Genomic DNA, 17,176 nt, shown 5'->3' on the forward strand with positions numbered 1-17,176 from the left:
AACATGCCCACTTCTGACCTTATGATGGAAGGAAGGTCATTGATGATGCAGCTGAAGATAGTTGGGCAGAGGACACGACCCTGAGGAACACCTGCAGTGATGTCCTGGAACTGAGATGACTGACCTCCAACAACCACAACCATCTTCCTTTGTGCTAGGTATGACTCCAACCAACAGAGTTTTCCCCTGATTCCCAATGATTCCAGTTTTGCAAGGGCTGCTTGATGCCATGCTCAGTCAAATGCTGCCTTGATGACAAGGGCAGTTACTCTCACCTCACCTCCTGGAGTTCAGCTCTTTTGTCCATGTGTGAACTAAGGCTGTAATGAGGTCAGGAGCTGAGTGGCCCTGGCGGAACCCAAACTGGGCATCAGTGAGCAGTTTATTGCTAAACAAGTTCAGCTTGAATAGCACTGTTAATGATTCCTTCCATTACTTTACTGATGATCGAGAGTAGTCTGATGGGGCGGTAATTGGCTGGGTCGGATTTGTCCTGCTTTTTGGTGACTAGGGTATAACTGCAATTTTCCACATAGCTGGGTAGATGCCAGTATTGTAGCTGTACTAGAACAGCTTGGTTAGGATGCAGCAAGTTCTGGAGTACAAGTCTTCAATACTATTGCCAGAATATTGTCAGGGCCCACAGCTTTTGCAGCATCCGGTGCCTTCAACCGTTTCTTGATATCTTGTGGAGTGAATTGAATTGGCTGAAGATTGGCATCTATGATGCTGGGGGACCTCTGGAAGAGCCCGAGATGGTCCATCCACTCGGCACTTCCGGCTGAAGGTTATTGCAAATGCTTCAGCCTTATCTTTTGCACTGCTGTGCTGGTCTCCCCCATCAGTGAGGATGGGGCTATTTGTGGAGCCTCCTCCTCCAGTGAATTGTTTAATTGTCCACTACCATTCACGACTGGATGTGGCAGGACTGCAGAGCTTAGATCTGATCCATTGTGGGATCGCTTAGCTGTGTCTGTCACTTGCTGCTTATGGTGTTTGGCACACAAGTAGCCCTGTGTTATAGCTTCACCAGGTTGACACCTCATTTTTAGGTATGCCAGGACTGATCCCCTGGCTTGATAATGGTAGAGTGGGGGATATGCCGGGCTATGAGGTTACAGATTATGTTTGAGTAAAATTCTGTTGCTGGTGATTGCCCACAGCACCTCATGGATGCCAAGTCTTGAGTTGCTGGATCTGTTCGAAATCTATCCCATTTAGCACGGTGATAGTGCCACACAACACAATGGAGGGTATCCTCAATGTGAAGACGGGACTACGCCTCCACAATGACTGTGAGTTGGTCACTCCTACCGATAGACAGATGCACCTGCGGCAAGCAAATTGGTGAGGTTGAGGTCAAGTATGCTTTTCCCTCTTGGTTCCCTCACCACCTGCCGCAGACTCAGTCTAGCAGCTATGTCATTTAGGACTCAGCCAGCTCTTGGTGATGGACATTGAAGTCCCCCACCCAGAGTACATTCTGTGTTCTTGTCACCCCCAGTCCTTTCTCCAATGGCGTTCAACTTGGAGGATCACTGATTCATCAGCTGAGGGAGGGCGGCACGTGGTAATCAGCAGGAGGTTTCCTTAGCATGAGACTTCATGGGGTCCGGAGCCGATGTTGAGGACTCCCAGGGCAACTCCCTCCCGACTGTCCACCGCTCTTGGTGGGACTGGACATACCCAGGGATGGTGATAGTGGAATCTGGGACATTATCTGTAAGTTATGATTTCGTGAGGATGATTGTCAAGCTGTTGCTTGACTAGTCTGTGAGACAGCTTACCCAATTTTGTCCCCGGATGTTAGCAAGGAGGACTTTGCAGTGTCGACAGGGCAGCGATTGCCGTTGTCGTTTCCGGTACCTAGGTCGATGTCAGATCGCCCGTCCAGTATCATTCTATTTTTGTTTCAACTGAGTGGCTTGCGAGGCCATTTCAGAGGGCATTAAAGAGTCAACCATATTGCTGTGGGTCTGGAGTCACATGTAGGCCAGGCCAGGTAAGGATGACAGATTTTCATCCCTGAAGCAGAAGTGAACCAGATGGGTTTTTACAACAATCAACATTAGACTTTTAATTCCAGATTTTTATTGAATTCAAATTCAACCATCTGCCGTGGCGGGATTCAAACCTGGGTCCCCTGAGCATTGCGCTGGGTTTCTAGATTACTGGTCCAGTGATAATACCACCATGCCAACGCCTCTCCCTAAATGGGATAGATTTCAAACAGATTTAGCAACTCAAGACTGGGCAACCATGATGCATTGTGGGCCATCAGCAGCAGCAGCAGAATTGTACTCGAACACAATCTGTAACCTCATGGCCTGGCATATCCCCCACTCTACTATTACCATCAAGTCAGGGGATCAACCCTGGTTCACTGAAGAGTGCAGGAGGGCATGCCAGGAGCAGCACCAGGCACACCGAAAAATGAGGTTTCAACCTGGTGAAGCTATAACGCTGGACTAGTTGCATGCCAAACAGTATTAGCAGCAAGTGATAGATAGAGCTAAGCGATCCCACAAACAATGGATCAGATCTAAGCTCTGCAGTCCTGCCACATCCAGTCGTGACTGGTGGTGGACAATAAGCAATTCACTGGCGGAGGAGGCCCCACAAGTATCCCCATCTCAATGGTGGAGGAGCCCAGCACATCAGTGCAAAATATGAAGCTGAAGCATTTGCTACAATCCTCAGCCAGAAGTGGATGATCCATCTCGGCCTCCTTTGGAGGTCCCCAGCATCACAGATGTCAGTCTTCAGCCAATGAAATTCATTCCACGTGATATCAAGAAACAGCTGAAGGCACTGGATACTGCAAAGGCTATGAGCTCTGACAATATTCTGGCAATAGTACTGAAGACTTGTGTTCCAGAACTTGCTGCGCCCCTAGCCATGCTGTTCCTGTACAGCTAAAACAACACTGGCATCTACCCAGCCATGTGGAAAATTGCCCAGGTATGTCCTGTACACAAAAAGCAGGAGAAATCCAATCCGGCCAATTACCGCCCCATCAGTCGACTCTCATTCATCAGTAAAGTAATGGAAGGAATCATCAACAGTGCTATCAAGCAGCACTTGCTCAGCAATAAGCTGCTCACTGATGCCCAGTTTGGGTTCCATCAGGGCCACTCAGTTCCTGACCTCATTACAGCCTTGGTTCAAACATGGACAAAAGAGCTGAACTCCCAAGGTGAGCTGAGAGTGACTGCCCTTGACATCAAGGCAGCATTTGACTGAGCATGGCATCAAGCAGCCCTAGCAAAACTGGAGCCAATGGGAATCGGGGAAAACTCTCCGCTTGTTGGAGTCATGCCTAGCACAAAGGAGGATGGTTGTGGCTGTTGGAGGTCGGTCATCTCAGTTCCAGGACATCATTGCAGGAGTTCCTCAGGGTTGCATCCTCTGCCCAACTATCTTCAGCTGCATCATCAATGACCTTCCTTCCATTGTAAGGTCAGAAGTGGGCATGTTCGTTGATGATTGAACAATGTTCAGCACCATATGTGACTCCTCAAGTACTGAAACAGTCCATGTCCAAATTCAGCAAAATCTGGACTATCCAGGCCTGGGCTGACAAGTAGCAAGTAACATTCACGCCACACAAGTGTCAGGCAATGACCATCTCCAACAAGAGAGGGTCCAACCATCACCCCTTGATGTTCAATGGCATTACCATTACTGAATCCCCCACTGACAACACCCTGGGGGTTACCATTGACCAGAAACTGAACTAGACCAGTCATATAAATAGTGTAGCTTCAAGAGCTGGTGAGCGGCTGGGAATCGTTCGACATATAACTTACCTCCTGACTCCCCAGAGCCTGTCCACCATCTGCATGGCACAAGTCAGGAGTGTGATGGAATACTCCCCACTTGCTTGGATGAGTGCAGCTCCCACAACACTCAAGAAGCATGACATTGTCCAGGACAAAGCAGCCCACTTGATTTGCACCACATCCACATCCACAAACATTCACTTCCTCCTGACACACAGTAGCAGCACTGTGTACCATCTACAAGATGCACTGCAGGAATTCACCAAGGCTCCTTCGACAGCACCTTCCAAACCCGTGACCACTATCATCTAGAAGGACAAGGGCACCAGTTAGTTGGGAACACCACCACCTGGAAGTTCCCCTCGAAGTCACTCACCGCCCAGCCTTGGAAATATATCGTTATTCCTTCACTGTCGATGGGTCAAAATCCTGGAACTCCCTCCCTAACACCACTGTGGGTGCATGTACACCACATGGACTGCAGTGGTTCAAGAAGGTAGCTCACCACCACCTTCTCAAGGGCAGTTAGGCCGAGCCAGCAAATCCAACATCCCATGAATGAATGAAAAAAAGAAATTAGTAAAAAGCAAAGCTTGATGGCCTCAGTTGAACGGGGGTTAGTTTGCATGTGTTTCATGGTCGGATTCGCTACTTTGAAGCAATAAGTTTGCTTTAGGTGTAATGTTAAGTTTTGTTCCTAAATTTTTTCTTCCAGCTCATGGAAATAGCCAGTCAGTATCCTTTGAATATACTGGGTTTTTCTAAAGTTCTAATAACTGAGCTAATTAAATATTTATAAGTGAAAATAAATACATTTTGAAAGTGTTTTTTTAATTGAACAATGCCTCTTTGTTCCTTTCCAAGACTGCTAAGAAGCCAAGACGTATTCCAGGAGAGAAAAGTCGTGCAGGAACAGGTGGCAGAGCAAGTCAGGGAAAGGCTAATGGTCACCATCAGCAAAATGGAGAAATTGAACCTGTCACACTGTTTGAAGTGGTGAAAATGGGAAAGAGTGCCATGCAGGTAAATGAAAGATAAAGTATCTTGTAGACCTTTCCTTTCGATCTAATGTCAAGGAAAGAAAAAGCAAATTATTTCTGATACTTGCTAATCGTGTTATAATGACTAATTGAAAGTTGAATCCATTTCTGTGCACAGTTGGATGGGCATGATTTGGGATTTATATCTTCAGTTGGAATCTGACCTAACCATTCACCTAGTTTTGTGGTTAGATCACCAATGCCATACACAGTATTGCATTAATCATAGTTAGCCACTGTCATTACCTACAATTCATTTTTTAAATAAAACAAATTATAGTGTCCTGCCATTCTACTTTGGAGGAATCTTTTAACAGCATTGCTAATAATATCAGATGTGCAGGAGTGACGAAGTATTACTAGCTAAAGGACTCAATCCCTATATTTATGTTATGCGGAATAAGCAATTTTGAACATAACATTGGCAGCATGCAAGGATTGTATTAATAAAGTTGCAGTCATGACCTTGTCACTCTGGTAGCAGAATCTTCCCTGCTTGAAGTATGTTGAAGCAACTATTTTAAATTAAATGGAGCTGCCTTTTAGGGAAGGTTTTAAGAATTTTAAAATGGCTAAGGTTTTCTGTCCCTTAAAGTTCCTGCTCTCATCAAAGAAAGTTGTGAACATAGAGGTGCAGGAAGATCTAAGGATGAATTATTGTCTTATGTCTTGACAGCAGATTTCATTAACCTGCTTTATTTAATAATCTAAAAATGAAGCAAAAACCAACAGTTTTCAGAAGTTTATATTTTGAATGTGGATTGCTGCAATCTGTTCTTATTATTTTCATTATGTCATAAATGGAAGTTCAGTGGAAACTCTCTGTCCCTAATGAAATTTTGTGTGTTTATATGTGTGCCTGTTAATGTACAAATTAAAAATGTTACCTGATATCATGATGTGACTTGGAGGCTAAAGTCCAGTTGCAGTTACATGGCCCTTAAAGTGACCCTTAAGTTGACTGACAGAAATGTAAATATAATTTGTAAATGCGCCAACATACATGTTGACAATGACCTTTCAGTCCAAGTACAGATCAGTGTGTTTATGGTGAGATCATGTTACATGTAACATTTTACTCCATAATGCTCAAGCACTTATAACTTCTTCCAGCTAGATTTATAAGAATGTAAGAAATAGGAATTAGAGGAAGTCACTTCGCTCTTCAAGCCCGCTCTGCCATTCAATGACTTCATGGCTTATCTTCCATTTCAGCTCCACCTTCCTGCACTATCCCCAAATCCCTTAATTTCCTTTATACCCAAAAATCTATTGACCTCTGTCTCGAACTTACTCAAGCATATAAATCTGCCCCTCCTCCAACTCATTGGCTGGCACAGTGGTGTCAATAATCATTTCTTCAGATATATCCTTCACAGATTTACTCTCATTGCTTCATTATATGTCAAACTCTTCTTACCCTTTGCTTTCCCTTCCCCCTTAATGCCTCATTTGTCTTTTCACTCCTCAGGTTAGGCCATTATGAAGTGTTTTACACTGAATAGTCATGCAAATAAGTTGTAGAGTAGCAGCTGCTTTAAATATCTGATCTGAAGTTTACCCAGCTTTCAAAATTAATTCATAGTAACGTTTCCCTCAACAGTCTGTGGTTGACGACTGGATAGAATCATACAAGCAGGACAGGGACATTGCACTTTTGGACCTAATCAACTTTTTCATCCAGTGCTCAGGATGTAAAGGTAAATCTAAAGGCTTTCAAATGTTCACTGAAGAATTGTTATATACCTATGTCATAAAAGATGCAATGCATCAGGGAATTTATTTGTGATATATTCCAACTAAGAATCATTTTGCACCTTGAGGTAGAATTGTATTTTTGTATAAGCTAATTTTAAACAAAAGTATAAATCATAAAAGTAACGTTATATTTTAGTTTAAATACCTGATCACAGACTTTATTTGGATACTCATCAAGCTATAGCTGATTTTGTTAAAATAGCTTATTGTTGAACAGTAAATTACAGTTATATATTGGTTTCCATTAATGATGCCTGCTCAAACTAACTCACTAGCTCCCCCTATGTAATGTAAACAAAAGAGCTCTACAAAATCACAGCAACTTTTGTAGAAAAGGTGGCAGGTTGAGAAATCGGTGATGTATAATTGGGAATCTTATCAATCTTTTTGCCAGTCATTTATTTTTTTGAACTATTACTTGATTTTTTTCCTCATTTTCAGTTGTTAATCATGTTTAATAAAGCATGGCGCCCCCATGTTTGAACCATATATATCAATTTTTCATGAATAGATTTTAAAAACATTTTAAATTAATTTTCACAGCATTTTAAGCAGCAATGTTTGTTTCTAAACTTAACTGCCAAGTGAGATAAAGAGGGTAGAGTTTATTATAGAATGTTAAATGCATTGTTATAAAAATATTTATTACACTGTGATTTAATATGAAATTCTGTGTGTATGTTGCACATTGATAGATTTTTAAAAAAAATAAATGAACCAGAAATGTCGGTTTTCAACTCTTTGGTACATTTGACCACTGGCTGAAAGCATGTCAAAACATCAATTTTGTGCCAGTGCAGCCATTGGATTTTAAAGTAAGGAAAATGTACAATGCTGTTGGAAACAACACTGTATTTGGAGGTGCACAAATTTGTTTTGTACAGTTTCCTGTAATAAAAGTAGTGCAATTTTTTTTTCCCCTGCAATTATTTTGTGCTTGTTACAGCAACTATTTAAGTGTTTGGTGTCATAACATGTGTTCCTTTTAATAAAGCAATTGGACCTGCTTTGGTTAGCCAGACTTGAAACCCAAACCTTTTACTTTGCTTTCTTTGTGTTGTACATTTACAATAGCTTGAGTAGAATTTTACATTGTATTTTGTGCGACTCATCGTTATAATATGCAGCGATCTACCTGTAACACTGATCTGTCTTTATTATCTCTTGTTTACATTTCCTTTGCAGGCACTGTAAGAATTGAGATGTTTCGAAATATGCAGAATACAGAAATAATTAGGAAAATGACGGAAGAGTTTGACGAGGTGAGTCCCCAGGAATTCAGTGAATAATGCACCGTGCTGATTAAAGAAATTGGAATTGTCCCAGGTTTGATCTCTTGTCTTTTGTTATGTGTCACAATTGCAAAATGTTCTTTTGCAATGAAGCTGAATATTGTGTACAGCAAAGTCTCCTGTTTTGACTGTGGAAGTTCAAAATGTGTTTTTGAAAGCTCACTAGGGCAAAAAAACATAGCTGCTTATTTTGCACCTAAGCAATGGGGATTACAAATTCAAAAATATATAGTTTTGTTATTGCTCTAATTTCAAAGGTATCTGTGAATCCTGAGTTGTATGTTCTTTTCGAAAGTATTAAAACTGCAGTTAAAGGAAAGTCAGGGAATTATTTAGAGGCAAGACTATATTAAGTGAGGTTGCTGTGTTGAAGAATGGTTCCAGGTTGCCACAGTCATGATTTGGATGATTCCAAATTTAACCAACAAGTTTGTTTAGAAAGTCTGATGCCGATGGGAAAGATCGATGGCATAAGATATTGAGGCAGATAAAGAATAATCTTTTTAAGGAGCCTCGCAAACTGCATGAATGTAGCACCAATGAAAACAATCCACGCCTCTCAAGCATGATTAACATGGAGGTTCATGGACACCATCGCCTTCTTTGGGCAAGGTACCTGGAGACAGAGAGAGCTTGTAAAGTTACCCGTCAGATTCTTCACCCCTAAATCCTGTACTTATCAATTTGCAAGTTATAGTCAACCAAGCTGAACATTACTGAAATTGTAAAATAGCAATGAACTCAAATATATTCAGTTTTATTTTTGACAACCTAGCCAACCAAAAATTTTTCAGGTCTCTGGCCCTTCAATCTTAAAAGTAGAAAATGTTTCATTCAGATGAAATCAGTCAATTAGAAACTATTTAGTAAGTATATTGTAAACATTGTAAGTGCCCCTTTAAAATGTAATACTCTGGTATTTTGATACAATAATGTTCTATAAATGATTTTAAACAAGTTAGACATTTGAACTTGATCAGTCTCTCTCAGATTTTGTAAACTTTCTCAGCATTTTGATTTTGAAATGATCATGTGTTGGACTTGATTTATGCACATGTTTGTAGTTGGTATTTTGCCAAAAATGTGGGTTAAGTGCAACTTCCCAGAGAAAATTTGTTGTTTATGCAATAAATAAAAATGTATTGCTTCACAGCAGTAAACTTATAGACCATTTATTGACATTCAATTAGATTATAGTTCAGAGTATATTTCTTTACAGGACAGTGGAGATTACCCTCTAACTATGCCTGGTCCTCAGTGGAAGAAATTCCGATCAAATTTCTGTGAGTTTATTGGAGTGCTCATCCGGCAGTGTCAGTACAGTATTATTTATGATGAGTACATGATGGACACAGTGATTTCTCTGCTAACTGGGCTTTCGGATTCCCAAGTTCGAGCCTTCAGGCACACCAGCACGTTGGCTGGTAAGTTGTCAGTTTTGTTCACTGAAATATACTTAGTTTTGATGCTGAGGGGCGTTTACAGTCGTGTTTTGTTAAACACGAAATGAATTATTCAGGGATACAATTGTAGTTCTTTTTGTGCAGACTAAATATTAATCTTATTACATTTAAATGGCTACATGAGATTGTTTTTAATATTTGAGTTAAATTATCGTTCTAATGAACCTTCCTGCAGGGCTGGAAATTAAAGCAAATTGCCACTACCTGAGCAGAACAATGCATTCCAATTATAAAGCACCTTTAGCATAGTAAGAAATGTCTCTGGCATAATCAGACAAAATTGGCCACTGAGACAAAGGAAGAAATTTTAGGAGAAGTAACCAAAAAGCATATTCAAAGAGGGTGGGGTTTAAGGAGGTTTTTAAAGGAGAGTTTAGGGCTAATCTATAAAACTCAAGTAGATTACAAAGATAGAGAGAAGGGTGAAACCATGAAGGGAAGTGAACACAAGGATGAGAATTTTTAATTGGAGGCATTGGAGAATCAAAAGTCAAAAAAGGTCAGCAAGGCCAGGGGTTAAAGATGACAGGGATAGCAAGGCTGGCCAACAGAGCATCGAAATAGTCAAGTTTGGAAGTGACTATCACCCTGAAAAATATCTAGGCTTAGTGCTGGATAATGGATAAATTCCATTTTCTGATATCATTGGAATTTAGCATTTCAGTTTTTCAAAAACACAGCCTCTTCTGTGAAGTAGATTTTCAATTGCATATTTTTTGGGAAGGGTGGGTTAGTGCTTTTAAATTTACCTTCAAATTCTTTAAGAAAAAGTTAGGTGGTAGATTGAATTAACATAGTGTTTTACCTGTTGGAGGCCTCAATTTGGATTCTGATTTGTGAGCTAAGATGAGATTGGCTTGTCAGCTAGCTGTTAGATATCTTTCTGCAATATGTTTGTGCAGTCTTGACCCAGCTCTCAGCGGTTCTGAACCTGACATGAAAATTTTCCACAATTCAAAACAAGCTTGTCTCCATGCTGCAGTGGTAGCTTAGTTGTTTTTTTTTAACATAATGCAGTAATAAAGTAAACCTATAAGACAGGTAGTAGATAAATTTAAAGCAGAGGTTATTGCAAGGGGAAGAAGTAAATGGGACTGTGCACTCAAATGGATTGAAGCTAAAGGGTGTTAATGAGCAGACATGTAGTGGCATTTTGAGGGCAGATAGATCAAGCCAGTAGCATTTTAACTTGTGTAAATTGGGATATGGGTTGTAAGCGCAAAGATAGATTTGTACAGAACAGTGGCTAGATCATAGTACTGCAGTTTTTTTGTGCCCCATTATAGAAAGGACGCTAAAGCCATAAGACAAAATGCCGCATAGATTCAAATAGATGGAAAATGAAGCTCAACACAGATAAATGTAAGTTAGTACATTTTGGTAGGAAGAAGAGGGAGGTCACTTGTTAGTTGGAAGATGTAGCTCTAGATGGAGTAGAGGAGCCAAGGGACAAATGCACCACAAAGTTGCATCACAGGTTAGCAAGGCCATAAACAAAGCCAACCAAGCACTGGGTCAAGTTTCTCACCCTCAGACTGAAAGTGAAATCCTATAATGTTATGATCACTCTTCCCCAGAAGATCTTTTACTGCGAGATAATTACTTGATCTTGTCTCATTATACATCACATCAAAAATAGCCATTTTCCTGATTGGTTCCATAATGTATTGTTCTAACAAATTGTCCCGAATACACTGAATTTGTCCTCAGGGCTATCTTTGACAGTTTGGGGATTTGGTCAGTTCAAGTTGCCTACAATTATTACAGCATTTTTCTTGCAAGCCCCCATTATTTCTTGTTTTATACTCTGTCCTACAATGTAGGAGGTGATGGACTACTCACATTAGTGACTTCTTTCCCTTGCTATTTCTTATCTCCACACAAACTGATTCTACATCTTGAGCTTTTGAACCAAGATCATTTCTCACTACTATACTGATCTCATTCTTTATTAACAGATCTACCACACTACCTTTTCCTTTTTGAAAATCCTGCCAAAATGTTAAAGACCACTGAATATTCAGTTCCCACCCTTGGTCACCTTGCAATTAGGTCTCTGTACACAAATCATGCACATTTATTTCTATTTGTGCCGTCAATTCATCTGTCTTGTTACTAATGCTGTGTGCATTTGGATAAAGAGCCTTTCACTTTGTCTTTTTAGCATGACTATTTGCTGGTGCATGCTTATGTTTGTCGTCTTTTTTCCTTTCTGTCACATTGTGGTTATCAGTATCCATATCGCAACTCTGCACTATTGCCATGCCCTTTTCCTTTAACCTTCTAAATATTCCCTTGTTTGAACTCCCCCCTTATTATTAAGTTTAAACCCCTCTCTGCAACCCTAGTTATTTTATTTACCAGGACACTGGTAGCAGAAGGGCTCAAGTGAAGCCTGTCCTATTGGGATAGCTCGCTCTTTTTTCTGGTATTGGTTTCAGTGTCCCAGGATTCAAAACCCATTTCTCCCACTCTAGCCTTTGAACCACGCTTTCAACACTCTGATTTCAATGAACAAATGTCAACTTGCTGGTGGCTCAGGTAATAATCCAGAGATTATTACCTTTATGCTTCTGCTTTTAAATTAGCCTTTAATACTCCCTCAGCTGAATCTCTTTTTCTTAAGTACCAATGATATGGGTAGAACTGTGTGGACCACAACAACTACATCTTTCCCCTCCCACTCCAAGTTCCTTTCCAGCCCCAAGGAGTTGCCCCTAACCCTGTCAGTGTACAGGCAACACAACTTTCAGAATTTATAAGCTATAGAGGACAGAATCTATCCTGTCCCCTACCACAGCCATATTCCTTTTTACACCCCCAACTTGAGTGGCTTCCTGTGCCAGAATCCTGTGGTCAGTTTCTCATCCTCCCTCCAGTCTCTGCTCTCTGCAAGAACACCATAACTGTTAGATAAGTGCAAGCACTGAGTCTCATCACTTGTAGTCAGACCCTCCTGTCCATGACCACAGAACAAATCTGAAGTATTTAACCTAAGTAGTATAACTGCTTCCTGAAACAAACTGTCCATCTAACTTTCTCTGCATTGTCTGAAGCTTGGAATCCAGCTCATTAGCTGTGAGCTGAAGTTCAACGAGCTGCAGACATTTACTGCAGATGTGGTTGTTGTGTGTCCACGTACTACTGCTGCAACACATCACCTGCCCTACCAAATCCATTGTATTTTGTTTAACTTAATTAGGTTTTCAAATATCACTCAATTGTCTATAGTTAATTTAGATAATAACGTTTAATTTATTAAATTTAGTTATATGCTTTAGGCCTTTAACTTAGCCACAGTCCTAATTTAATCCTATTTGTTTATTTTTTTTATATATATATATATGTATATATACAGCAGCACCTCTTACCCCCACACTGCATTCATCAAATTTCCTTGCACACCGGTGAAATCTGCAATCAAATGAAGCTGCTCTGTGCTAATTTATTTGCAGTTTTACATATCGTGATTGAAATTTTTAATTTTAATGCTCATGTTTTAAACCAATTTTAAACCTTAATTTAGTGAGGGCAAATAAGGAGAAATACTCACCAGCCAATCACCTAACTGCTTGTTTCAGGCGTGATATTTAAACTATTCTGTTAAACTTTGCCTTATATCAGACATGTTATTTTCGGACACTGCAAAAGAGAGATAAATATGACTAGGCTTGGCCATTTATGCATTACATTTGCAGTTAATGTTTTTTTGCTTGTTTCCTCACAGCTATGAAGCTGATGACTGCATTGGTGAATGTGGCCTTAAACTTAAGTATACATCAGGATAACACACAAAGGCAGTATGAAGCTGAGAGGAACAAAATGATAGGCAAACGAGCTAATGATAGATTGGAGTTGCTTTTGCAAAAGAGAAAGGAGGTAAGGCTACCAGTGTGCTTTATTCCTTTGCAGATGTTTCACATTTGGGTATATGTAGCAACAAATTCAAAAAATCCTGAAAACTGTCTAAATGTGCATATGGCAGAAAGAGGAACTGTAGGATTTTTCTAACAGAATACACTGTAACTATATTGGTTAATTGATGCAGATTAATTCATAACTAAATACAATGTATCATGTTAATATGTGAGCACTAAGATTCCTGCTTTGTTTTGTAATATGATTGATCGACATGAAAACCTACAGACAGAAACTTGTACAGTTCTCAAATTTATTGATCCGTAAGCAAATATTCATCTAAAGTTGAAAAATATTTTACTCTATGCAATCAGAGAATACCAGTTGACAACTTTCAGAAACTGTTGGCTACATTTTGATATTTTATTTCCAAACAACTTTTATTAAAAATGGGCCATCTTATTGCAATATTAAATAAACCTTGACCAATAATAAGTGAAAATAGAAAAAACACCTCTAAATGCTGGATGTCTTAAATAAAAGCCTGAAAATTCTAAAAAAAAAAAAATTATGGTTCCATCAACACTGTAAAGGAAAAAGACAAGTTTCGAACATCCAAACTGAAGGCTAATAGATAAGGAAATATAATAGTGAGGTTGGGAGAATAGAGGATTCAAAGAGGGAGAGAATCAAGAAATACTCACTCCCATCTGAAAGAAAGTGAATGGTTTGATTGACCTACAAACTGTTAGAAAATTGTTGAATGGTGAAAAAGGTGATCAGTGAGGTGAAGGAAATGGAAACAAAGCAAGAAAATATAAAAGTGGAAGAAAGATCTGCAAGTGCAACAGATATGAAATGAAACAAAAATGCTGCCAAGGCACATTGTAAAAATGAGCAGCTGGCTCTGGCTTAAGAGTGAGATGACCGCTTTCCTGAACATCATCATTCCATCCTTGTGTCCCTGGCCTCTCCGTGGTATATCACATTAACTTCCCATCATGTTCTCACTTCAATATCATTACAGTGCAAGCTTAAGTATCTATGGGCACAAACCTTGGATGTGCCATGCTATGAGAGGTTTGAAATGGTACGCATGCACTCTTTGGCTGCAAGTTGCACTGGATGGCATATCAATGAGCGCCCACCAGAAGTATGCAGACCAGGAAGATCATAGCATCAATCAGAGTATAATGCTGATTTGATGCCAGTGTTGACATTTTGCAGCTCAACACTCAGCTGATGCCATCTCTTAATCATGCGTGGCTGAACGCATATTCAGCAGCAGAAAGGGCCTCCCCCATTTAAATGGATCTTCAGCTACTTTCAGGTTAGTTGCTGATTTGATTTATTCCATTTATTCCAATGATTTATTCATTGCTGTGATTGTGCAAGTCTTTGGTGTATTCCTGAGAGTTCGCCTCCAAGTCACTCACCATCCAGACTTGGAAACATATTGCTGTTCCTCCACTGTTGCTGGGTCAAAATCCTGGAACTCCCTTCCTAACAGCACTGTGGCTATACCTATATCACATGGACTGCAGAGGTTCAAGAAGGCAGCTCACCGTCACTTTCTCAAGGGCAACTAGGGATGGGTAATAAATGTTGGCCCAGTCAGCGAAACCCACGTCCCGTGAATGAATAGAAAAAAATTCTAGAGTTCTTTAAAGTTGCTAAAGGCTATAGGAAGTGGTGTAGCAGGTGCTGAAGGACTTTAAAACAAAAACAGAATTACCTGGAAAAACTCAGCAGGTCTGGCAGCATCGGCGGAGAAGAAAAGAGTTGACTTTTTGCCTTGTTCACCTTCATTGCTGAAGGATTTTATCCTGACTTAAAGGCTCCAGCACAAATCAATTGCTCCCAGACACACATGCAATAATAGACATTTCCATGGGATGCAGTGTGCTTGGGAGAATGGGTAGAGCAGGGCAAACTGCTAGAAGAGGCACAATAGAAGGAAGCAAAGGGATCTCAGCAGGAGGCCATATCTGCCCAAGCTGAAGAAAGTGCAATACCTGAATCTAGGGAAAGAACAGTGTGAGACGTCTAGGTGCTACTCAAAACGTCATTACTGAAATTTACCACCTGCTGCAACCACAACTGTAGCCTCAGAGCAAGAACAGGGCAGCATTATCAGTGGCTATGAAGGTGATTGTGGTTATGAACTGTCTGGCTCAATCCAAGCTTGAGCTGGAGATGTGTACAACATGGTGCAATTTTTCATCCATCATTGCGTAAGAGAGGCCATTGAAGCTCTACAAAACTTACCAAATTCTTACAGGGCGTGACAGGCTGGATGTAGACGAGATGTTTTCCCTGGCCGATGAGTCTCAAAACCAGGGGACATAATCTCAGGATAAGAGGTAGGCCATTTAAGACTGAGATGAGAAATTCCTTAACTCAGAGGGTGGTAAATCTTTGGAATTCCCTACCCCAGAAGGCAGTGGCATCTCAGTCATTGAGCATGTTCAAGACTAATGACACCAAGGGAGATAGTGCAGGAAAGTGGCGTTGAGGTAGATGATCAGCCATGATCTAATTGAATGGCAGAGCAGGCTCAACAGGTCAAATTCTCTATTCCTGTTCCTATGTTTCTATACCTAGAAAACTAACTACATTTCATTCTCTCTCGTCAGAGAACATGTAGAGGGAGCATGCAGCTTCGTATGCAGCTGCCCCAGTGATAGCCAGCACTGTCTCCATTGGTGAGGATGTGAAGCCAAGTCTGTCCCACACTAGTTAACACATGCTGCCTCTGGTTGTGTGCCACCTCACTCTGAGAGAGAGGGAAGTGTGTCATTGAGTGTAGTGTCATGTGTCATGGTCTGACATGGCTGTCATGGTCAAATATCTAGTATTATTTGTCCAAGCTTTGAGATGTGGGTGTGAGGCTTACAGCTGTGTGTATGGGGAAGTTGAAGCTCTTAATTTTAGGTATGAGATCTCACACATCCAGGGTCACATTGGAAACTAGTGAAGTACTGCCATAGTCCTTTGCTTCACTTTGCATGTATATAATCCAGCAAGGCCATGTTCTGTTGTTAGTATGGACTTCATCCTGTATTACATACGCTAACTAGGTATGAAAGTGTATTTGATAAGACTATGGCCGAGATTTTCCAGCCCCGCGGGACCCACCGCGGGCAAGGCTGCGTCCCAGCCAGAAGTCCATTGACTTGTGGTGGGACCGGAAGATCCCGGTAGCGGGCGGATGTAGGAAGTCTTGCCCTATATCTTGAATTGGCTCAGTACATTATGAAGACTGTAAATGGCAGATATTGACCCATAACAGTCTATGACACATATCCATCTCATAAAATATATATGTTTTTAATCTTTGTTATTTTAATGTGAGTTTGGCCCTTAATAATAAAAAAACTTCTTGTGTTTTTCAAAATTTTTAATTTTCCAAAATCTCTAAGCTCAGGCAGGATGATAACCAAATGGTTCATTGTTCTAAAGAGTCTATAGCATCTCGTGAAGACTTTTATCACTTTGTTATTCTGGGTCAGCTGTTTACTGTACTGATGTTTCACTGTACTGCAACACTTTCTCCATGATAGATGAGTTTTTGTATAAATGATAAATGTGAATGTAGTTAATAATTTCTTCACTAAGATGGACAATCCATTCCTCAGTGCCTGAATGGGTAGTGGATACAGATTCAGTAGCAACTTTCATAAAAGAATTAGATAAATATTTGAAGAAGAAAAAATTGCAGAGATATGAGGAAAGAATTGGGGATGAATTGGGTTGCTCTTCAAAACAGCTGGCACAGACCTGATGGGCTGAATGGCCTCCTTCTGTGCTGTACTGTTCTACGAAAACTGCATTGAATGCTGAAATGCTGAAGTCACTTTGGTGAATTTATACAAATGCATTGGTCCACAGTCTTGACGATAATAGAAGGTAAATGAAGGGAAAACCAATGTTTCTATTCTCTTGAAGCCTAATAATTCCACCCATTTGAAATGGCCTAGAAG

The 17,176-nt window shown here is 40.4% G+C and overlaps 1 protein-coding gene across 3 annotated transcripts in view; it reads left to right on the top strand.

Annotated features, from left to right (window-relative positions):
- LOC121290419 (cohesin subunit SA-1) overlaps positions 1-17,176 on the top strand; it is a 229,758-nt gene that overhangs the window by 161,860 nt on the left and 50,722 nt on the right. For 2 of the 3 annotated variants that reach the window (XM_041210861.1, XM_041210867.1), the window contains exons 4-8: positions 4,647-4,805; positions 6,426-6,522; positions 7,766-7,842; positions 9,092-9,296; positions 13,063-13,214. In XM_041210861.1, coding sequence (XP_041066795.1) covers positions 4,647-4,805; positions 6,426-6,522; positions 7,766-7,842; positions 9,092-9,296; positions 13,063-13,214 — 690 coding nt within the window. Of the gene's footprint in view, positions 1-4,646; positions 4,806-6,425; positions 6,523-7,765; positions 7,843-9,091; positions 9,297-13,062; positions 13,215-17,176 lie in introns of those variants that run through there. The other variant, XM_041210873.1, reaches the window with a different exon arrangement.

The sequence above is a fragment of the Carcharodon carcharias genome, chromosome 2 (assembly GCF_017639515.1).
Source record: "Carcharodon carcharias isolate sCarCar2 chromosome 2, sCarCar2.pri, whole genome shotgun sequence".
NCBI classification, from domain to species: domain Eukaryota; kingdom Metazoa; phylum Chordata; class Chondrichthyes; order Lamniformes; family Lamnidae; genus Carcharodon; species Carcharodon carcharias.